The following is a 20,222-nucleotide window of genomic DNA, read 5'->3' on the forward strand; positions in this document are numbered from 1 at the left end:
AACATCCAAAGCCACTCCTTAGTTAAGTTTAACACCATATGTAACTCTTTTGTTTTGTAACAACCAATAAACTCGCAATTTTGAATAACTATGAGTTTTTTCATTGATATTGTAGAGAAGAACCTAACTAAACCTAACCCAAACCTTGACTAAAATAATGTACCTATATTGTGCAGAAAGCTAATATCTATATATGCTACGGTACACCCTACCTAGGTAGGTAGGGTGTATCGTGTATGTACGACAACCCTGCATCACACACACTTGCAGCCTCTCAGAGTCGATCGTAAGTAGTCTAAAAATATTGAGGTAGATCGCCAGCAGTTCAAGTTTGAGCACCCCTGTTCTAACTAGTAAGAAGAGGACTGTTGAATTTTTTTATTGCACTATTGCAAGATCGATGCAGAATACATCCAATACAGCTAAAAATGGCATAGGATTTCCTGAGTTAAAGCACGAAACCTAGTACCCTTGGCGTACGGCATATCGTGGGAGAGATAAAGATTTTTCAGACGGGCTCGGAGAATCCGGCGTGAAATACTGATTAAAATTCAAGACAGAACTATAATTAATGGAAGGCTGAATTACATTTCGAATTGCCTGAGAGACGCATTTGCCTTGTTTTCAAACCACTTCACAATTCGGTTTATTTTATTGCTCAAAGTAGAAGGTATATAAAAATGACCAAGGAAAACATCAAGACTGATTCGTAAAATTGTATTATCTTATTCATGCACAATAGACCAAAACTGGTCGTGGTGTGCAAGTCGTAAAGAGGCCAGCTCCTATATACTCTATAATCTATAATTCTATAAATTATCTTAGTTTTTTGTTGTGAATAAATATGTGAAATTTATTAACAGTAAATCAATAAAATAAATACATATTTTTACAATTAGAACGTCTGCCGAAAATTATCTTAATTTCAAGGAAGGAAAACAACTTTTTGTTTAAAAAGGAACAAAAAGAACTATTAAAGGGAAAGAGTTCTAATTTGTTCAACACTGTCGGAAAAAACACTTCTCAGGAATTGAATCCGAACGGTTCACGACTTGAAGTGGTCCCCGAGGAAAACCCCAAGCTCAGAAACTAAATGACACTGTACCTTGCAAGGCTATACTTTTGTTTTTTTATCAGAAAACGAAGTTAAATTTTTTGGTGGAGGTTCAACTATAAAACCAACGTAGGAAGGGTGAGGGAGCGATTAAACCAAGGGCTGAAATAAATGTAGTGGAATTTGTGATTCTTGTTTTTTCTTCCTTACAAAAGACTCGCTTAAGGGATCATTTTTTTCAATTAAAAAAAAAATGTATAATGTAAATACAATTTGAGTTATAAAAGTGGAATAATAAACGAAAAATGTCCATAAAAAACAATACTGGCGTTTTATCAAGCTTTTCACTTGTACTGTCATTTTATTTCAACTGTAGACAGGTAAGAGGAAAGATTTGAGAAAGTTTTCATTAAACTCAGCTTTCTGACAAATTCGGAACTGGACGTTTCGGCAAAACGCTGGTTTGAGGCTTGGAGGGTAAAGAAAACGGGGAAGCGGTCGAAAGTCCGAGACGCCCTAACTGCTTATAATGTATATGCATATGCCTGGAATTGATAAATATTTTTTTAATATTATAAAAATGTTTAAAAGGACATGAATGTCTCGGTGGGCTGGATCGGCAACGAAGCATCGGAGGATCTGAATCGAAGATCTTCACCCGATTAGTAAGGCTGACACACGGACACACTCTGCATCAAACTAGCTACTTTTACAGGTCCGGAATATAGACAAATGCTCGATGTGTCGATCATAATTGAAGGGTATCATTCCTTGGCTCCATATAAAGAGTATGCCACGTAATATTAGATTTGTGCTTAAGCACGGATGCTATGCCCCGTGCAATGCAATGTTGTACAGGAAAAGTGCACTGTCCAAGGTAAGGATATAATCGTAGGAGTTATATGTCGTAGTGAAGAATATTTAAATACTTGATTATCGATAGTTGGATGTGGTCTAGATTGAATGAAATGTCAAATATTCTGCCGATAAAACTATCAGATTAAATGAAAGTCATCATAAGCTAAAAGCGGAGAGTCTTCCACCAGAGGAACCTCTTTAAAATACCCTTTCCATACGTAATTTAACATAAATACAATATAACGTAAAAGTAATTCGATAATTAATGGTATAGAAAATGAATTGAAAATTTGTATTAAATTCTTGGTCAAACAGGCCCGTCAGATATTCCAGGGGTTGGAGCCAATTATGAGCGACTCCAACAGTACTAGGAGTACGTCTTGTGGATTGGAAAAGGCCCGATTTACCGGACGTTTAAACGAATCGTGAATTACAAATCCTCGTCCTCCCGGTTATTTTCCAGGCCGCGTTGAAAACCTCCATCCCAAACATTTGTGCAACGTTTTTTCCCCTCGACTGAAAAGGGTTCGTCAGAGAAAAGAGCTTTTATTCGAGACTAACTGAAAAGCTTAATCTCCTTCGTGAAAATCTATTGATTAAAGACTTTACGATAATAGCCGTGCAGTAAAAAACTTGTGAACAAGCAGATTGTGTATTAATGTCTAACTTGGCAAACCTTTACTAATAATAATTTCATAAAGTATTCATAAAATTGTTCCTGCTTTTGCAACTGTGTACTGCAATTTGTCGTCCGACGTTGAAATACTCTTGTATCGCCTCGTTTCGTTTGTTGATTCTGAGTCTCGTACTAATTTCCCCGCACCATCGTTATTTTAATGGGTAAAACACGGGGGCGAGAAATTTAATTTCACAACTCACCGTGGTACGCAACACATTAGAAATAATGAAACACAACTAAGCAATCTATTTCAATGTAGTTGAATATAAATCTAAACAGGCCCCCTTCCAATATTCAACCCAGTAATAGTTCATAGAAATGATAAATGGTGGAGTGAGTGTGAGTGAAAAAACTAACTGTGATTAAGAACTTTCTTTTTAAAAAGTTCGGTAATAATTCTTCTTTCATAAAAAAATTAACGTTCAATTTAAAACAAAACTCTAAATGTCGACTCGTTTTAATTAAATCACGAGACTTCCACATGTAGTGTATACATTTATTTGGTCTTTAACGGTCATTTTTCGTCTGCCTCTACCCTCAAGCACCCCACTCCCACACCCTTATAAAAGAGACTAGATTTAAGAAAATCAGACACACTGAAGATGGCGAAATACAGAAACGGACCAACGTCGCGAAGATAGACAGAGTAACATTAATCGGTAACGATCCAATTATCATTCAAATTAATTCAAAGAGCTTCATTTGGGTCACATGACATTAAAAATTTACCTCTGCCTGTAAACAATACCCCCAGAGAATTAATAGTATTCATTTCAACATCATAATACAAAAAAAATTCATTCTACGTTCATTTACAGTTTTGTGAAAAAATTATAATAATGTTTTATTGGTTATTCAACTAACCCTTTGTTTTTTTTTGTTTTTTTTTCTATATAATATTTAGCGAACAGTTACTGCTTAAATTCAGTGCCATGATTTTACAAAAATCTCTGTCCTGTATAAAGAGAGAGAACAGTAGATGGCTCAATATTTCTTCTTGGAGAACCCTCAGAAAATTTAATTTTAGAAAATTTAAACTGTTTTGCTCGTTTGTTTTCTTTACATTATTTGACGAATAATTTTAGATTGAATTCTGCCCCCTGGTTTTCCAAAAACTTATGTCTTGTATGGAAATAAGGAACGGTAAAATGCTCAAGATTTGTATTTCGATAATTAGGTTTAATGTTTTCGCAAATACATTTGAAATAAATACATTCAAAGTAACTTTTTTTACTAAGTTTTAACATCGTTTTTCAGAAAAACGAAACCTTCTCCAACTTCATCAACCACGAACCAATTTATGTATTTATCGTTTTAATTACAATTAAAGTAATTGCATTGTAATTAATTAAAAAAAGAGAGGAGAGGTAAAATCTTTCCCTGAATATGTAAAAACTTTAAGCCTTGCCATTATAACAAGGCAAATATAAACATTGATCAAGATGGAGAACGCGCGAAACAAGCGTGTCCTACATGGAGAAATCTTGAACCCCTCTACTTTTCTCTAACGATCGGCCATTTGTTAAAATATATTCATTCAGTAAGTGATTAGTGAAAAGATAATTCAATTAAGAAAGAAAGATTTTCTTTACTTTTGATAAGCACTTGATAAATTTACGCAAATTTGGTCCACACTAACAAACGTTTCATATCACAGAAATATTATAAACCAAATCTCTATTTGCGATTTGACATCAATCAGAAAAATAGAACACAATAAACAGAGGAAGTACTCGCAAAAGGGGAAATAAATTGAATGATGTCATAAATCCGATAGCACTGATTTCAGTTCAAAGCGTAACTTTGAATGTTGCTTTTAAAGGTTTTTGACATCCCAATTAAGTATTCTTTCTATCTACGATTTTTGATTGCGATGAAAAATTAATGTCACGAGCGAGATTCGAACCTAAGACCTTCGGGTGACTTCAAAGTCACGATAACTTAAGTGATTAGAGCAGCGACGCCGAAGGTCGTGCGTTCCAATCCCGCTAGTCACACTAATTTTTCATTTCAACCAAAAACCTTAGATAAAAAGAATAATTAATTGGAATAATTAATATGATCAATTATGACAACTAAGCAAATACGGATTAGTTTTTGACATCTTTGTTCAAATCAATCGGCCATATTCGATAGACAACAATTTTTAAGTATTGCATATCTCCGAAAATTGTCGAAAATATTTAAAAGGTTGTTCAGTTATCGACCAACTTTGATTATAATCTGGTTTGGGAAGTTATTGGGTATGTGGTCCTTCAATGAATCATACACTGTATTATACAGTCGCCTAAACCGGATGAAAATATTTAAGGATGTTTATTTAACATAAATTTGATTTCTATCTGACATGTTAACGTATAAAATTGAAACAAACATCACCAGCGATTAGAAGGCGATTTACATCCAAAACGGTTTATTCATAAGAAAAATAGATACATTATGAACTGATTCTGCCTAGGCTAGAAATACTTTATAATTTTTTTTTGTTTTGTTAACACGAAATTACATCAAATATGTTCATTAATTTCCAATTATTACTACCTACAAATACAACCTCGTTATATGTTCCACGATTTTCATTATCTTTTTGGTTTTTTATTGTGTTAATCGTGTTTTTTCAATTTGTTTACACAGTTGACGCCAGCTCGAGTTATTCAAGAGGCGAAAAAAGTCGGTGTAGAAATACTTCAGACAGGCTCGTTACGGAAAGAAGGAAAGTCAACATTTGACTTATTCCGTCCTGCTGGCTAAAATGTTACAATACGCTTTACTTTCACTTTGATAGCAGTAATTATACAAAAAACCTATAAAAATAGTCTAATTTGCCGGTTGAAGGTTTTAGGAGAAAATTTACGAAATACTGAACGTAGTGTTGAACATATATCAAGGTAGTAAATAGGTCAAACACAATGCGAATGTGGCGGAATTGTTCAATCTCCTTTGTGCTAAGATAATTGATGGATGTAACGAAGTCTGATTAAACTAACAAATTAAATTCTAAATTGTACAATTCCTAACAGATCTTCAATTTAAACTTAATTTAAAACGGGTTTATTATGTTAATAGGACATGCAACATTAGGCCTTAAATGATAAAACAAACACAACATAATTTGTTTACAAACTTTACCTGCAGTAGACAATTACCTCCTAAATGTCATTATTTGGAACTGTCTTTCCCCACAAATGATTAACCGAAATGAAAAACATTTTTGACGAGAAAAAGAAATCTCGAAGAGAGGGAAAAAAGTTTCGGGAAAGACGGAAGATTTAAGGAGGTCGTCTGAAAGAAAGCACAAGCTCCACTGAAAACGAGTAGACACCACTAAAAGAAAATGAAGATTGTTCAATTTATAAAGGGGAAACTTTTTCTATTAAATGAAATATATCAACAACCGCTTTTCCCTTGGAGAATAATGTTAAAAATAAAGAAGCCTATGGCTCAGTACTAATATTATTTATTTCAATTAATTATTCTTTTTATATAAGATCTTGGTTGAGATGAAAAAGTCAGTGTCATGAACGAGATTCGAACCCACGACCTTCGGCTCAATACGCCGCTGTTCTGAGCTACCGTGGCTTCGATCCACCCGGAATTCTCTGAGAATTGAATCCATATTACCCGACATTTGAAAAATGGCAAAAAGAGAAAATATTCGAAAGGTTGTAGGTTGAGATGGGGAGATTGTGTCCGGGCGTATTGAAACGAAGGTCGTGTGTCCGAATCCCGCTCGTGACACTAGCTTTCTCATCTCAGCCAAGACCTTAAATAAAAAGAATAATTAATTAACTGAAATAAGTAATTTGGCCAATTGGACCACTAATATTAATGGATTAATATTTAATATTATTACTAAAATTGTAAAAAGGGATCTCACTTATGAAGGGAATCTGAAAAAAATGTTATCGAGAAAAACAAATTATCGGGAAAAAGGTCGTTTCCTAAGCAGGAGTTCTTTGATATAGATTACATAATAAGGATAATAGATTAAAGAACAAGAGTTTGTTTACATCCAAATTGGCTCTTATTACCATGTTTTTTTCTTATGAATTATTACTCAAGAGTCGGGTGTTCAATAAACAAAAGTGCACACTGTTGCAGACCATTAACCAACCATCAACACATTAGTATCTTTATTTTCATCATGTCACACCCTGAGGCGATTTGATGATTTTTTTAAAATAATATGAAGGAACGGCTTGAGAGGCATAAACTGCAAGGATGAATTTTTTTGCAGTTTAAATCCTGTGTACGACTGTCTACGTTGTCATCGTCTGTTTTGATCGGAAATACTTATTGAATCGACTGTCACAAACATCAACATTCACATAATTTTGGATTCTCTTTGACTACACTTTGACACTAAAATGATAGGAAATAACCGTGCTACAATTTATAACGTAATTTTAAACCCCATTTAAAAACCCAGACCCAAACACTGTAAATATTTTAATTTTAAAAGGAAATTTTAGAATTTACGAAGTAGAAGTATCAAAAAGTAATAAGTGCTAGAAAAATAATTCTGTATGAATAACACTTTCGTTTTTATTTAAGATTATTATTATTATTTCTCATTTTCAGTTTCAAACGCCAAATCCACTATATTAAGCAATCAAACTGTATTAAGTACTGTTTTAATGAGGTTCGTGTAAACAGGATCGAAAATGTGATGATAATCCATCACGCGAAGTATTAAGTAAAAAAAAAAGATCGTAGCAATCTTATTTTTCCATCGATTCGTGAAAAGGAGTTAAATACCTTTATCTAACGCTATAAATATTTAGATTTCTAGTCGCCTGGTTTACAGATATACAAAATTAATTTTACCGAGAGAGATTCTATGCAAATCGCGACTTAGAATATACTCTAAAATGTCGAAAAGTGATAAAAGCATTATATATTCATTCCGTCTGTCATAACAACGATGTTCGGGTAACAGGTAAAAAGCTTTGAAATGTTGAAATGGGAACATATCCCGCATGTGAGTTTTAAGAATAAAACAACTTATGATGAGGAAATATTTTTCGTGTATACTTTCGGCTCTTGATTGATGGCTGTCTGATTTTACACCATAGAAAAATATTGAACTTTAATGAAGCCATTCTCGTTTGACCAAAATAAAAAAAGGAGAAGAAATAAAAGAATTGATTTTCGAACATTCTGAATATTATGTTTCCACTTAGCTCAATCCGTCTAAAACAATCGCTCTGAACTTATATTTAAGGTGTAGAAGGTCTTGTGTGGGAAAAACAGTAAGTAGCACGATTAGCTAGCTAAGACCCTGTTAGATGAAATCAAACTAACTTAGTCGTTAAGCCTCGTTCCGAACTTAGATCTCTAAGCCAGACACGTGACACGAGTATGACCGAAACTTTGTTATTTATTGAGAGCAAAGAGTGTAAATTGCTCTTAAACACTGAGTGAGCTTTTATTTGAAGTAAAACTTGAATTGCTAAGTTTTAATATAAATCAATGTTTCCTTTTCGAACAGAACTTAAAATTTATAAAATAGTTATGGTGGTCTGGTGTGTCGTAGGTTTAGAAAAACATTGTCTTTATCGCGCCAACGTTTCGATCTTTACTGAGATCATCTTCAGGGCCTGGTATGTACAAACATTGTTTAAATTATACAAATATATGTAAGATGGAGAAAAATTAATTTATATAATGATAGAAATTTTAGACTCAATCAAAGTATTAGTACTCACTCGAAGTGTTTGTTTTCTGTGTAGATGTCTCATTACTGTCTCGTGTTGAGAGTGCCAGTGAGATATTAATGTTTTTTGTTTATATACGAGATAGAAATACATTTTTCTATGAGGGTGTATAAAACAGAGTTAATATTTTTGACACATTGAGCAATTTATTATCATCCCAGTTATAAAATTGTAATAAAAAATTATTACTGTATGAACAAAGGCTTGATAATTTACAACAAAAAGAAACTTGTTTTGAAATAGAACCCTTTTTTGGCAAATAAAATTGCTTCAAATTTAACTCCATTTTAATAAGCGAAAAATGTTTGGCTTCCTCCCAGACTAAAGCTTGATTTCCCTTTTCCGGTTGTGATTCATGAAAAACAAACATCCGAGAGAAAAAAAAACGTTCCTATTGTGCCAAACTTTATGAAGAGGCGTATCAATAACATTACTTCTCTGCGTTCAATACCGCGGCCTTGGATTAAAATCAAGTTACGAATTTCTATTTACTTACGAGAAATAGACAGAAACATTGGGTTAAAATTTAAAGACTATTACTTCCCAAAGTTGTTTAAGCTTGGAAACGAGTTCGTGTTGCGCTAATGACACCGAAACAACACAATTTGTCTGAATAAGTTTTGATCCTGTACAAAATATTACAAAAATATATGTTATTTTATTTTAGCTTAAGGTTAAAACATTTTAACTGCACTTGCAAGAAAATGAACTGTGCTAATAGTCAGTAAGTCACGGCTCGGATGTGAAATTCTAACGGAACAGAAGCTTCTGTTGAAAAGTGAATCAGGGTGACATAGAAACAACTGGGCGGCACAACTTTAGTATGTACACTATGCAAATATTCCTTCATAAACTCATTATACAACTGCTTGAAATACTATTGCGTGCGGATTATTACTTTCAGAAAATAATTCAAAGTTATAAACAAAGTTTGTCGAGTCAAAGCAAGTTTGAATTGTGTACTATTATCAGTACTGTTGTGCTTCAAATCTAATGGCTTAATTAACTTTTAAATAATATTGTTTTCTGTTTTGTTTTTCTAGAACGTAAAACGCCAAAATGGAGTGGGAGAATATAAGTACTACATTTTTTCCTGTAAACCTGACGGAAATTGACGTCATCGATGTCGCCGGGGATGACGCTTCTGTTGTTGAAAAGCTATACCTATACATCACAATAATTTTGGTTTCACTATGCTGTGTGTCCGTAGCTGTCAATGTAACAATATTGCTTTCAGTCTGTTGGATAAGAAGACCTATAAGCCCAACTCTTCACATTAGTTTATCTCTCGCCGGATCCGACCTGTGGTCGAACACTCTTATTGGGATCGCGTTGATATTCAACAGTTTGTTGCCAGTTGTCTACCACATCCATCCGCTTAGCATATGCCAGCTGTTGGTCCTGGAAGCGTTTAGGATGGCTGGGATGTACACTACCAGCGGCCATCTCCTAGCCCTGGCTGGAAATCACTATCTGGGAATTCGGAAGCCTCTGCAGTACCCAGCACTGATGACGATGCGCTACATCTGCGTCATCGAGGTCCTTCTATGGGTCGTGCCGCCTGTATCATTCATTACATATTTCTCTGTAATTGCAGACGATGGATTCAGCGTGGCCGAATGCGACTTCAAGTAAGTATTAGCACCGATTTAAATTTAAAAAATAATAATCTCTTTGCATTTGAGGCGACGTGGATATTCTTGATATGAGAGGCGATGGAGAAGGCTTGAGCAGTTAGAATAGGTCGAAAGATTGAAGTGAAACTTTCGTAAACTGGAACGGATCCATTCTTTAACGAAGAAAATGTTAAGGTTATTGTGGATAGCGAGGTTAGAAACGTAATAAAGAGCTTGGAGAATTTTTTGACAACTTTGGATAGGAACTCTTGGATTAGTCGGACGTTACATGGTGCGATGATACCCATAACTTCACTATAAATAGGTAGAATGTATTGTAGTGTTAGTTTGTTATTTACGGCAAGTAAAGAATTCATTTCGGACCAAGTCGCTTGAGACTTCTGTGGAGGTTCCATGTCAACCTAAATTTAGTTCTAAGTACATGACTTATGCACACATCGACAGTTCCTTCCTAGATGTCCCTGGATATGAGAAGTGGCTTGGATAGGATTTGAGTCAGGAGATAAAATTATCGTCCATAGGCTTTAAGTCATTTTGGCATTTAAAGGCAGTTCAACAGTATAAATAAAACATAGGATTGGACGAATAATGCTCCCTTGTGAGACACCGGCTTGGATTGGTCTTGTCCGCACCTTGCTTTGAAGCTTGAGTTATGTCTAAGAACGCACTCGCAGTATTTAATAGGCGCAGTATTAGGGTTTGAAAATGACTCTTTCCAGGATTTTGTATGCTACTGGGTGAAGGCTGATACATCTGATAAGACAAATATGATAAACATAAATAACAAATATATGTATTTAGTCATATTGACCATATTAATTATTTTAATTAAATGTACTTTTAATCTAAGGTCTTGGCTGATACTAAAAAAGTAGTGCCACTAGCGGTATTCGAACCCACGACCTTCGTCCCAATACGCGGTTGCTCTAACCAACCACTTTTTGTTACAATAGCTCAAGCGGTTAGAGCAGCAGCATATTGAACCGAAGGTCGTGGGTTCGAATCCGCTCATGACATTAGCTTTTTCGTCTCAACCAACACTTTAGATTAAAGGTATAATTAATTAAAATAAAGGGAACCATGCGATTTGAAATTGTTTATAGATGAAAATATTAATGATTGTCCAAGGCGTATTTATAATTCTCAAGCCGAATTAGGAATGTATTACAAGAAAATTAAAATATTGTTTTATTGGCTTTTCTACTAAACCATTTTCTATGCAGTATTTAGTGAATGGTTACTGCTTTCTTTACAGTATTTGGCGAATAATTTTAGATTAAATTCTGCTCTATGGTTTTCAAAACAGTTATGACTTGTAGGGAAATAACTAACGAGTAGTAGAAGGCATTACAAATTTAGAAAAAAGTTCTTCTCCGAAAAATTGATTTTTCAATTGTGTTTTTATTTCTTACTAAGAATAATTACTTTCATTTTCTCAATACGTAGAATATATAAATAATTTTACTATTTCTTTTTCTTATATAAACTTGGTAACTGAATACAGGTTTTTTATATTAAATTCACCATTTTTAAATTTAAATATACACATTTACAAATAAAAATTACCTTTTGTTAATATAAATTCACCTTTTTGTAAATTAAATTCACACTTTTGCAAAAAAAACTCCACTCGTTTTTCAATTTCAATTCACCCTTTGGCAAAATAATTTCACTCTATTCCATACTAAATTCACCCTTTGCACACCCCCTCACACTTTTGCAAATTAAGTTCACTCTTTTGCTACTCAAATTCACTTTTGTCATTTACAATTAAAATCCATACAGATTTCCTAAAGTGAAGCTATAAATTTTGGATATAAAAAACATTAGTTTTTATTTTAATAATTTCATCAACAATTGTACTAAAAACCCTAACCCTGAAACCGAGCCTAACCTAGCCCATCTCTAACCCTAATCTAACCATTCCTAGCCTAATACAAATTCCCAGGTAACACGAAATTGTTGACGCGAAAATGGTCACGCAAACACTTTCTGTATCCATGTTTAATCAAAATATGGATTTTGTATACGATATAGCAAACAAGTAGCGAGTAAACAATTGTTTTTACAGGTTTATGATCCATACAGAATTCAGGAGCGTCTGTTCATACATATTCCTCGGAAGTCTCGTCCTGATGGCGGCCATCTACATTCACATATATCTTCTCGTTAGAAAGCATCAGGCGAACAGGAACAAATTCAGGAGGGCTGGATCAACCTACTCGAGATCCTCACAGGTAGGAAAACGTTATCGTTCTATTACCAGCGTAACAAAAATAAGAAAACTCCCAATCCCCTGTAATTCCTTATATTGTCAAGGCTCCTTCTGGGGCAGGATTACATTCCAAATTCCCACAACTTACTCAAACATTAATTGGGTAATAAAAAATGAAATACCTTTATTAAGCATGCAGTCTGTCACAACGGGTGTATGTTTAACATTAATTACATGATTTTAACGTATAATTAATTTTATTTTAACCATTCATATCTTACAATAAGAGCACATACACCACAGACGCACACGTATTTAATATATGCACCTTTTGCTAGGTGCACCTTTTCGGGCTAGAAAAAATGTAATTTGTTCATTATGCAATGACCAGGTTAAAGAAGACATTGTGCATTTTATTGCAAAACGCACTATCCTATCGGAGATTCGGCTTCTGCATCTAAATTTTGCTAAATTGAATGTGACACAATTGACTTACTGCTTAATGATTACAAAAATTTAATCAAATATGCTCGCCACGCCTGGCACTATCGCCAAGAGTCAATATTAGAATTTAATTTTTGAATATTTTAAAGCCTTGTCATTCTAAATTGCTGGCCCAAATAATTTATATATCTATACTTATTGTAAAATAAACAAAGAACAAAAATTATTGTTTATAATGTATGTTAGTAATTAATGTAATTATTAAAAATTAAATTATCAATTGTAATATTTATTTAAGGATCAATGTTTTTTCTTTTTTTCTGTGTCGACCAAAAATTTAAGTCAAATGAAAATCGACCTCCGGCAGACGGACCCTCCATGCCGTAATTTTACTTTAAATTATATATTATGTAATGTTTATAACTTTTCTTTTAACGGCTAAGGTTATTTCACGCCCTAACATCCAAACCTTCTATCTTAGGTTAGCTATATCCCTTCTGAGTGCTATAAAGCTCTGACTCCAAACATTCACTCGTAAACTAATTTATCCTATTGCCATCCAAGCTTTAATTTTTCTTTTTTAAAATTCTTAATTTGGAAGGCCAAATGTATGCAAAAATCCCATTTTAAATTACATATAAAATTTATTTCTGTTTCTTTTTTAAATAGAATTGTGAATTTTTGTTCCATAATTTAAACTTTTCCCATAGGCTTGTATGGCTAATAATAATAATAATAATGGAGTCAGACTAGCAACAGTCTCAGCATGAGTATAGGCTCATCCTTATCCTTTTATTCTTCCATTCAAATATGATACATAAACTAATCTACATAACAATAATAAGAAACAAAACACAATAACACTTCTTTTTCTTTATCTGTTTTTTTTTTTTTTTTTGTGGAGCTATTTTCCCGTTATTATTATTATTATTACGGAACATTATTTTACTAACATCGATACTAACTATTACTAACTGTCGATATTTGGCGGAAATCATACATAATAGAAGTTGCTATTTTGGCTTAATGACAGTTCTGGGTTTGAATTCCTTATTTTCGAATCGCACCATGATAATTTTGTTAATGTTAAGATAAATGGTTTTTTTTTCTTAGAATGTTTTACCAAAATTATTTGATAGTAATGTATTCAGGATGTATGGTACACACCAGGTAAACACAGGAGATATGCAAAGAGGACGTATAAGGCCCCCGCCACTTTCCCTCAATAAAATAATTCTGTAAATATAGTATTTGTTATACAAACTGTTAGTACGAAAATAAATTCAATTCGGGTTCAAATCCCGGAATAGCACAGAATTTTATTGAAGATAATGAAAAAAAGTGTTATTAAATGATTGACCCATTCCCCAGTTCGCGATACCCAAAGGATACTGTAGATAAAAAAAACTTTGATCAGCCAAAACCTACCTAATAGTACATAAGAAGGAAAACAATAAAAGTAAGTAACATTAAGAAATAGAGAGATTTTCGAGAGATACAAATAGTTGAAGAAGTAATTGAGGGTAGAGTGGTTGGTGAAAAGGGAAATGGGGTAAAAAAAATGAAAGAGGAGATATATCAAATAATCCGAATGCGAAAGAAAAAAGTTACAAAAAGCCTTGTTTTTGTTTACTTAACTCTGAGAATCAAGCATTCTTGTTATATTTCAATTATATTTTGTTGCCAGAGCATGCAAGTTGAAAAGTGTTTACAAAAACATGCCCTCTTTTTACGAAATTCCTGGTGTATAAACTTCGAAAAGCCTTCTTTCGTGATAATAATATATTCTGAGATTTTCAAAGGGGTATTTTTTTTTTTTTTTTTTTTTTTTTTTTTTTTTTTTTTTTTTTTTTAATTTTGTTGTTTATGTCTGCGGTTCTTTTACATTTTTTATGGCGAGATGAAAAGCATCAAGCCAAAATGAATTTCCTTCAAAGTTAACCAGTTTATTTGTGTGCGCTTGTGGGTTTCTTTTTCCGCGCAGGAAATAAAGCTATAGCAGAATGATTTCCTTCAAGCCTATCGTAAAAATGATCAACAAATCATAATCATACAATTTATCAATGAGTTAACACCCTTAGCCAATTTTTATACCGTTTAACGCTGTAGAAACAAATCCTTCGTCATATTTTCTCATAAACGGTACAAAAGGGTGAATAATACAATATATCAAGGCTGGATTAAAAGCCACCCCTTCAAGTGCGCAAACCCTTTAAGAAATCAGTCAGTGGTTTATGTTTAGGGAGACAGAGGTAAGTTTAAGCCCACGAAGGTAACTTTCCGACCAATGGAGACGGCTGCTAAACGTTTAACAAAATAAGGCTAAACAGGAAATCATTTTCTAAATCAATATGTCTCCACATGCATGGAATTTGTATATTTTTGTTTATCAATTGCTGTACATATTAGTAATATTTCCGTGCTTCCCCTGTTTTGAAAAATATTTAATGCGTTTTTTGATGTACCCATAATGCCGCTTGCAAAGGCCCGGATAGACGGTTACCCTCCAAGTCATCAACAGCCGAAATTTAATTTCTATTCGTGAATAATGGGGACCGTTAAATTATGACTAAATTAACTATGTATACACTAATTCGCTACAGTGCTTTATCATAATAAGAAGAATTAATGGGGATTGCAATCATTTTGTACAACGAATTATTTATTTATCTCGCGCTATCTGTGAAAAAATATACATTGATCAAATAGAGTACAAATACACAGACAGGACATGACAGATCTTTAGAAGCCAGTATAGCTGAAACTTTGTTATTTAGTTGGGACTAGGGCAAAAGGTTTGTTAGGTTGGAATAGATTGGAGAGTAAAGATTGGAAGATAAAAAATACACCAGTTTGGTTAAGGTGGAAACGTATCCAAGATCCAACGAATGGTATCTCCAGGTCTTCTTGACTGATTGGGTTGGCGACTTAAGAAGGTAGACTTAGTATTGAAAAAATTGAATTCATCAGATGGACTAATGAGTGCATAAACGATTAAGTTGTTATGTGTGCTTAGTGCAGTTTTCAGCGCAATTCTGGCCATATTTTTCTTCAGATCTTGTCTTTTTAGAGTGTGTTCCACGTCTCCTATCAAAGTAAACCACAAGTTAGCGGACTTGGGTGGATGATCACTTTTTTTATACTAGTGGGAAGGTCTAAAATCTGACGAATCGTCGTCTGAGGGGGTAGTGTAGAATGTGTAGAGTATTGGTCCTAGGATTCTTCCTTGTGAAACACCAGCAGAAAAATCGGAGCTGTACTTGAAACCAGAAGTCCGAAAGTAAGGAAATCATGACGAGAAAGAAGGTGCCACCTCTGTTGAATGCTTTCCAACATTCATAAATGTAGGAAGGATTAGATAGGAAAGAGGCTTATGGGCCTAGAAGATGTGTGGCTGGGGGATTAAATATAAGAATAAATTCCACTAAATGGGTAAATAGGTTGTGCGTGCGAATTATTGCATATATATACAGGGTGCCCCGTGAACAGACGTCAAAACTTCAGGAGGTTATATTACATGTTAAATTGGACTAAAACTTCACCAATGTCCAAAGTTTGATATGGAAGTTTTTACAGATATTTCACTTTTCAGATTACGTCAACCTTTCACAACTTTATATTATAAACTCCCATTATTTATAAAATTTTAATCCTACTTTAAATTGGATTTCACCGATGGAAAGAGCATTAAAAATCTATGAGTTTCATTTGTTTAATGTAATCTTAAGCAAAGTTCAAAATCGGTTAGAACATAAACTTTTACGAGTTTCCAAAGTTTTTATCGGAAGTATAAGTAAGATTTTCTTGGCTCTGTAAATACTGACGGATATGGCGCGTAATAAAAATTGTTTCTAGTAATGAGCTTTTAGCACATGTACATAATTGCCCAAAGGTCAGTTATAACCAGTGTGACAGAAACTATTAATTGCTAAAAGATCTTTTACAATTTAGCAGTTATGAGTGTGCCATACTTTCTAATACTTTCGTTATTTTTAATAGAAATTTAGACACTTTAATGTCTAATTTTTTAAACGATTTATAACCGAAAAATTAAATTTTTAGCAATTAAACTGAACTTTACACTGGTGATAATTGATTTTTTGAGAAATGTTTAAAAGCTCATTAGGAGTAACTTTCTGTGAGCGTCATATCTTTCATAACTTTATTCCAAAGTCCCCCGTATTTGATAACCAAAAGATAGTAGGAAACGGGTTTTGTGCTCCCCAGGCACTCCAGCCTTCTGGCTTATTGTACTTTTGAGTATAAGATAAAATATCAATCCTGCTGTAAACCACCGAAAAGAGATTCATCTATTTTTAGTAGTACTGTTTGAAGTACCCTGAAAATAAAATTCTAAAATAAAATTGAAAATCAGATTTTGTACTACATGTACTTTGTGGTATATTTTGGCGTGTAGAATTGATGTCTATTCAACCCTGTATGAAACTAGAAATTTTAAAAGAAATCATCCGTTAGAAACAAGAGTGGAAAGTTCAATGGGGTTTTTCTTAACTTTTCTTCATTTAGCGAATTATTAGTCTTAAATTTACTAGAACGGGAAAATTAATGGATTGGAATGGAATTTTCAGCAAAATAATGGAGGATTTGAAGTATAAAAACCCAAAACACAATAAAGCAGACTTCCCGCCAGAAAGTAAAGATGAAATGCATGTTAAAGATAAAATATGTTACAAATATACTTCATTATTTATACAAACTGTCTTCCACCCTGTTGAACTTACATTTCAACATAGGTCGCAATGGATGAAATAAAAGGACCATCCGAACAGAAGGCGTAAAAGGGTTAGAAAGGAGTGGCGGGACACAGATGGTTATTTTCAGTATCATTACCGCTCCCTTCACAACTGGAAGAACATCGAAAATAAAACGTTTCACGGTAGATGTTCTACGATTCTAATTGAAGAGAGAGAAATCAAAAAAATGTTAGTAACAAAATAAATTATTGGCTGAACGGCGTGCAGTAAGCAGAAGGAGGTTTTCTGAGGTCTCATTTAAGACGACTAAATTGCAAATATCTTTTAACAAAGATAAAATTCAAAAAACGTTATAAGCTAACGATTTTTTTATTATAGTTTATAGATATATCAATTTTGTGTCATGAAAATTATGAAATAAACCTTTTTTTAACGTGATTTTGTTTCTCATATAGCCTATACTTTTGATTTCACAGAGGTATGATTGATTTCAATAGTGCAACAATAATGACTATCATATAGTCAGGCAGCTCTAAAATCAAGATTAGGACAACTCAAAACTCTAGTCTGTCTAAATACCCTAGCCTAAAATTGCTCTAATGAGTTCAGGCTATATGGCAGCAAACTAATAACAAAATGGGAGGCGAAGAACAACCGATAGGTATAATCCACTCCTACAATTTAAAAGAACTATAATCTTGGGAAACCAAAAAATACTACGAACGTAAGCCAGACATGATACACACAAAATGAATTAATCTTACTAAGAAAGGAACTAAAATCTCTAGTTACTTTAAGTGCTCCAGTAAAATACCACTTTAAAAATTGGACCCTCAACAGATGTCCAGAAGAGACAAAGAAACAGAACATATTCTGTGCAACTGCCCTGTAATCGCTAGGAAAAAGTAAGGTGAGTAAGTACAAAACATTCCTGTGCAATGTAGACCTAGTACCATACCCCTGAAAAGAATTATGTACTTCAATGAAGTCACAAAAATCATTTGGGAAATCCATTAGCAGAGGACACGTTTAATTAGTAAAGGGGGGAAAACTCTATGACCCAAGGGCCCATGCAATCAATCACAGTTTATGCCAGTTCCCTGTAACCTCAACCATAATTTGCAACAAGTTCAGAGAAGGGAGCGCTGTTGGGGACCATAGTTCAACAGATCCTAGTTGAAACTCAGTTGGTAGAATTGATTTTAGTCTCTTTGTAGCTTGTGATCATAGTTATTCATTGCTGACAATGTAGGTTGTACTTGTAGTCTTTTTAGTATAACATACAATAACAACGTAATAATAAATAAATTACTTTTGTGACAATAAAAATCAGAAACATTAAACTACATCAGCGGAGTTGTTGCTTAGTTATAAACTGATAATTTACATAAGAAATAAACAATTAAATTTTTTAACATAGTAATTTAATTATTCAGATATCGTGAGATGCATTTTCTTTAACATTTTCTGAAACCTACATCACACCAGACCGCATCTCACGATATCTGAATAATTATCAACTAACGGTCACTAATCTCTACACATAGTAATTTAAAAAGAGATCAATCAAATAGATCATCAATCATTTTTCTTCTAAAACTAAATAAATTTAATAATTTTTACTATTTTTTACTTAGTGCATAAAAAAACAGACACATATATCTTAATACAATATGTTGTTTGGTTTCATATTTCATTGAATAATAAAACAATAATAATGTGATAATATAAAATGTCATAAGCAGATTAATATCTACTCCAGGGGAAAGCAAAAGCATTTTAAATTAAACCATTTTAAAAGTTGAAATTTTGAATCTCGCTAGTTCTATGCGGTCCTAAACAATTAATTAAAAGTAACCACTTCCCTAAGCCATTAAGATATGTTAAACGTTCCTCACGGGAAGGATGACTCTTCCTAGAAAAGCATCATACTCCTTCAGGCAGAGGCACACCTTTATAAAATGTTATAAATTTTCTATCTTTGACATATTGCAAAGGAAACATAAATGCCTTGGATTCCTAAACGTACGATCATTTAGTGTTTTTCTTTTGCCAGAATTAATTTATATGACAAGATGGCTGAGAAATGCGAATTTGAAGGTTATTTTGCCATGTATATTGTTGTTTTTCTCATATATTTTAAATCTAACTTTGTTTATAGATGGCCGAAAATCATCAGAATCAGAGGAGAAACGAGAAAGCACTGTGCACGACGCTTCTAATAGTCGGTTCGATGCTCCTGGGCTGGCTTCCGGCTACCATTTATTTCTACTTTGTCTGCGAAGACTGCCTAGTTCCGAGAAACTGGGGGACGCCCGTCTGGAGGATAATAACGAATTTCATACTCAATTTCCTTCTCATTCTAAAAACGGCCATCAATTCGTACATTTACGCAGCGAGAATGAAAGAGATCAAGGTAAATAGTTAATAGATCCAGAATAGGAAACGGTTTGTTATAATTATAGGCGAGATCCTAAATAAACGCCGGGGGGGGGGGGGTTAAGTTGAACGAGAAATCGGCCCTTGTGGAATTGAACACGGTTTAGATTCTTATCGTCCCACAGGATGCATGAAAGGAACCGCCCCTTGTTGTATCATGATAAATTCAACAATCGGCTCGAGATAAATCCATTTACCGTAGTCGTGCATAATTAAAAAACCTATTTTCCCCATCTTTTGAATGGAATTTACAAAACCACCTCTTCCTCCAGTACTGAATCACGAATCCTAACTGCCACTTTATTAATAGTCAACAACAATTATTATTAACCAGTATAGTCATATAAGTGATCTTAAAATTAACGAATACATCCCTTAACAATTCACAATGATATGTAACTACTGATTTTTAAAAACATTAACAAAAGATATAAATATATCAAAATGGACACATTAACATTACA

At 33.5% G+C, this 20,222-nt stretch overlaps 2 protein-coding genes across 7 annotated transcripts in view; one reads left to right on the plus strand and one right to left on the minus strand.

Moving 5' to 3' along the window:
* Positions 1-20,222, plus strand: part of LOC106661474 (melanocortin receptor 4-like) — a 187,617-nt gene that overhangs the window by 160,716 nt on the left and 6,679 nt on the right. For all 6 annotated transcript variants that reach the window (XM_014384906.2, XM_024226451.1, XM_024226448.1 and 3 more), the window contains 3 exons: positions 9,352-9,939; positions 12,017-12,182; positions 19,481-19,735. In XM_014384906.2, the coding sequence (XP_014240392.1) occupies positions 9,368-9,939; positions 12,017-12,182; positions 19,481-19,735 (993 nt within the window). In that variant the 5' untranslated portion in view covers positions 9,352-9,367. The remainder of the gene's footprint in view (positions 1-9,351; positions 9,940-12,016; positions 12,183-19,480; positions 19,736-20,222) is intronic.
* The window catches only part of LOC106661464 (glycosyltransferase 25 family member), a 126,052-nt gene that overhangs the window by 92,174 nt on the left and 13,656 nt on the right, over positions 1-20,222 (minus strand). The window lies entirely within an intron of this gene.

This window comes from Cimex lectularius, unplaced genomic scaffold, assembly GCF_000648675.2.
Source record: "Cimex lectularius strain Harlan isolate CLEC.00 unplaced genomic scaffold, Clec_2.1 scaffold99, whole genome shotgun sequence".
NCBI classification, from domain to species: Eukaryota; Metazoa; Arthropoda; class Insecta; order Hemiptera; family Cimicidae; genus Cimex; species Cimex lectularius.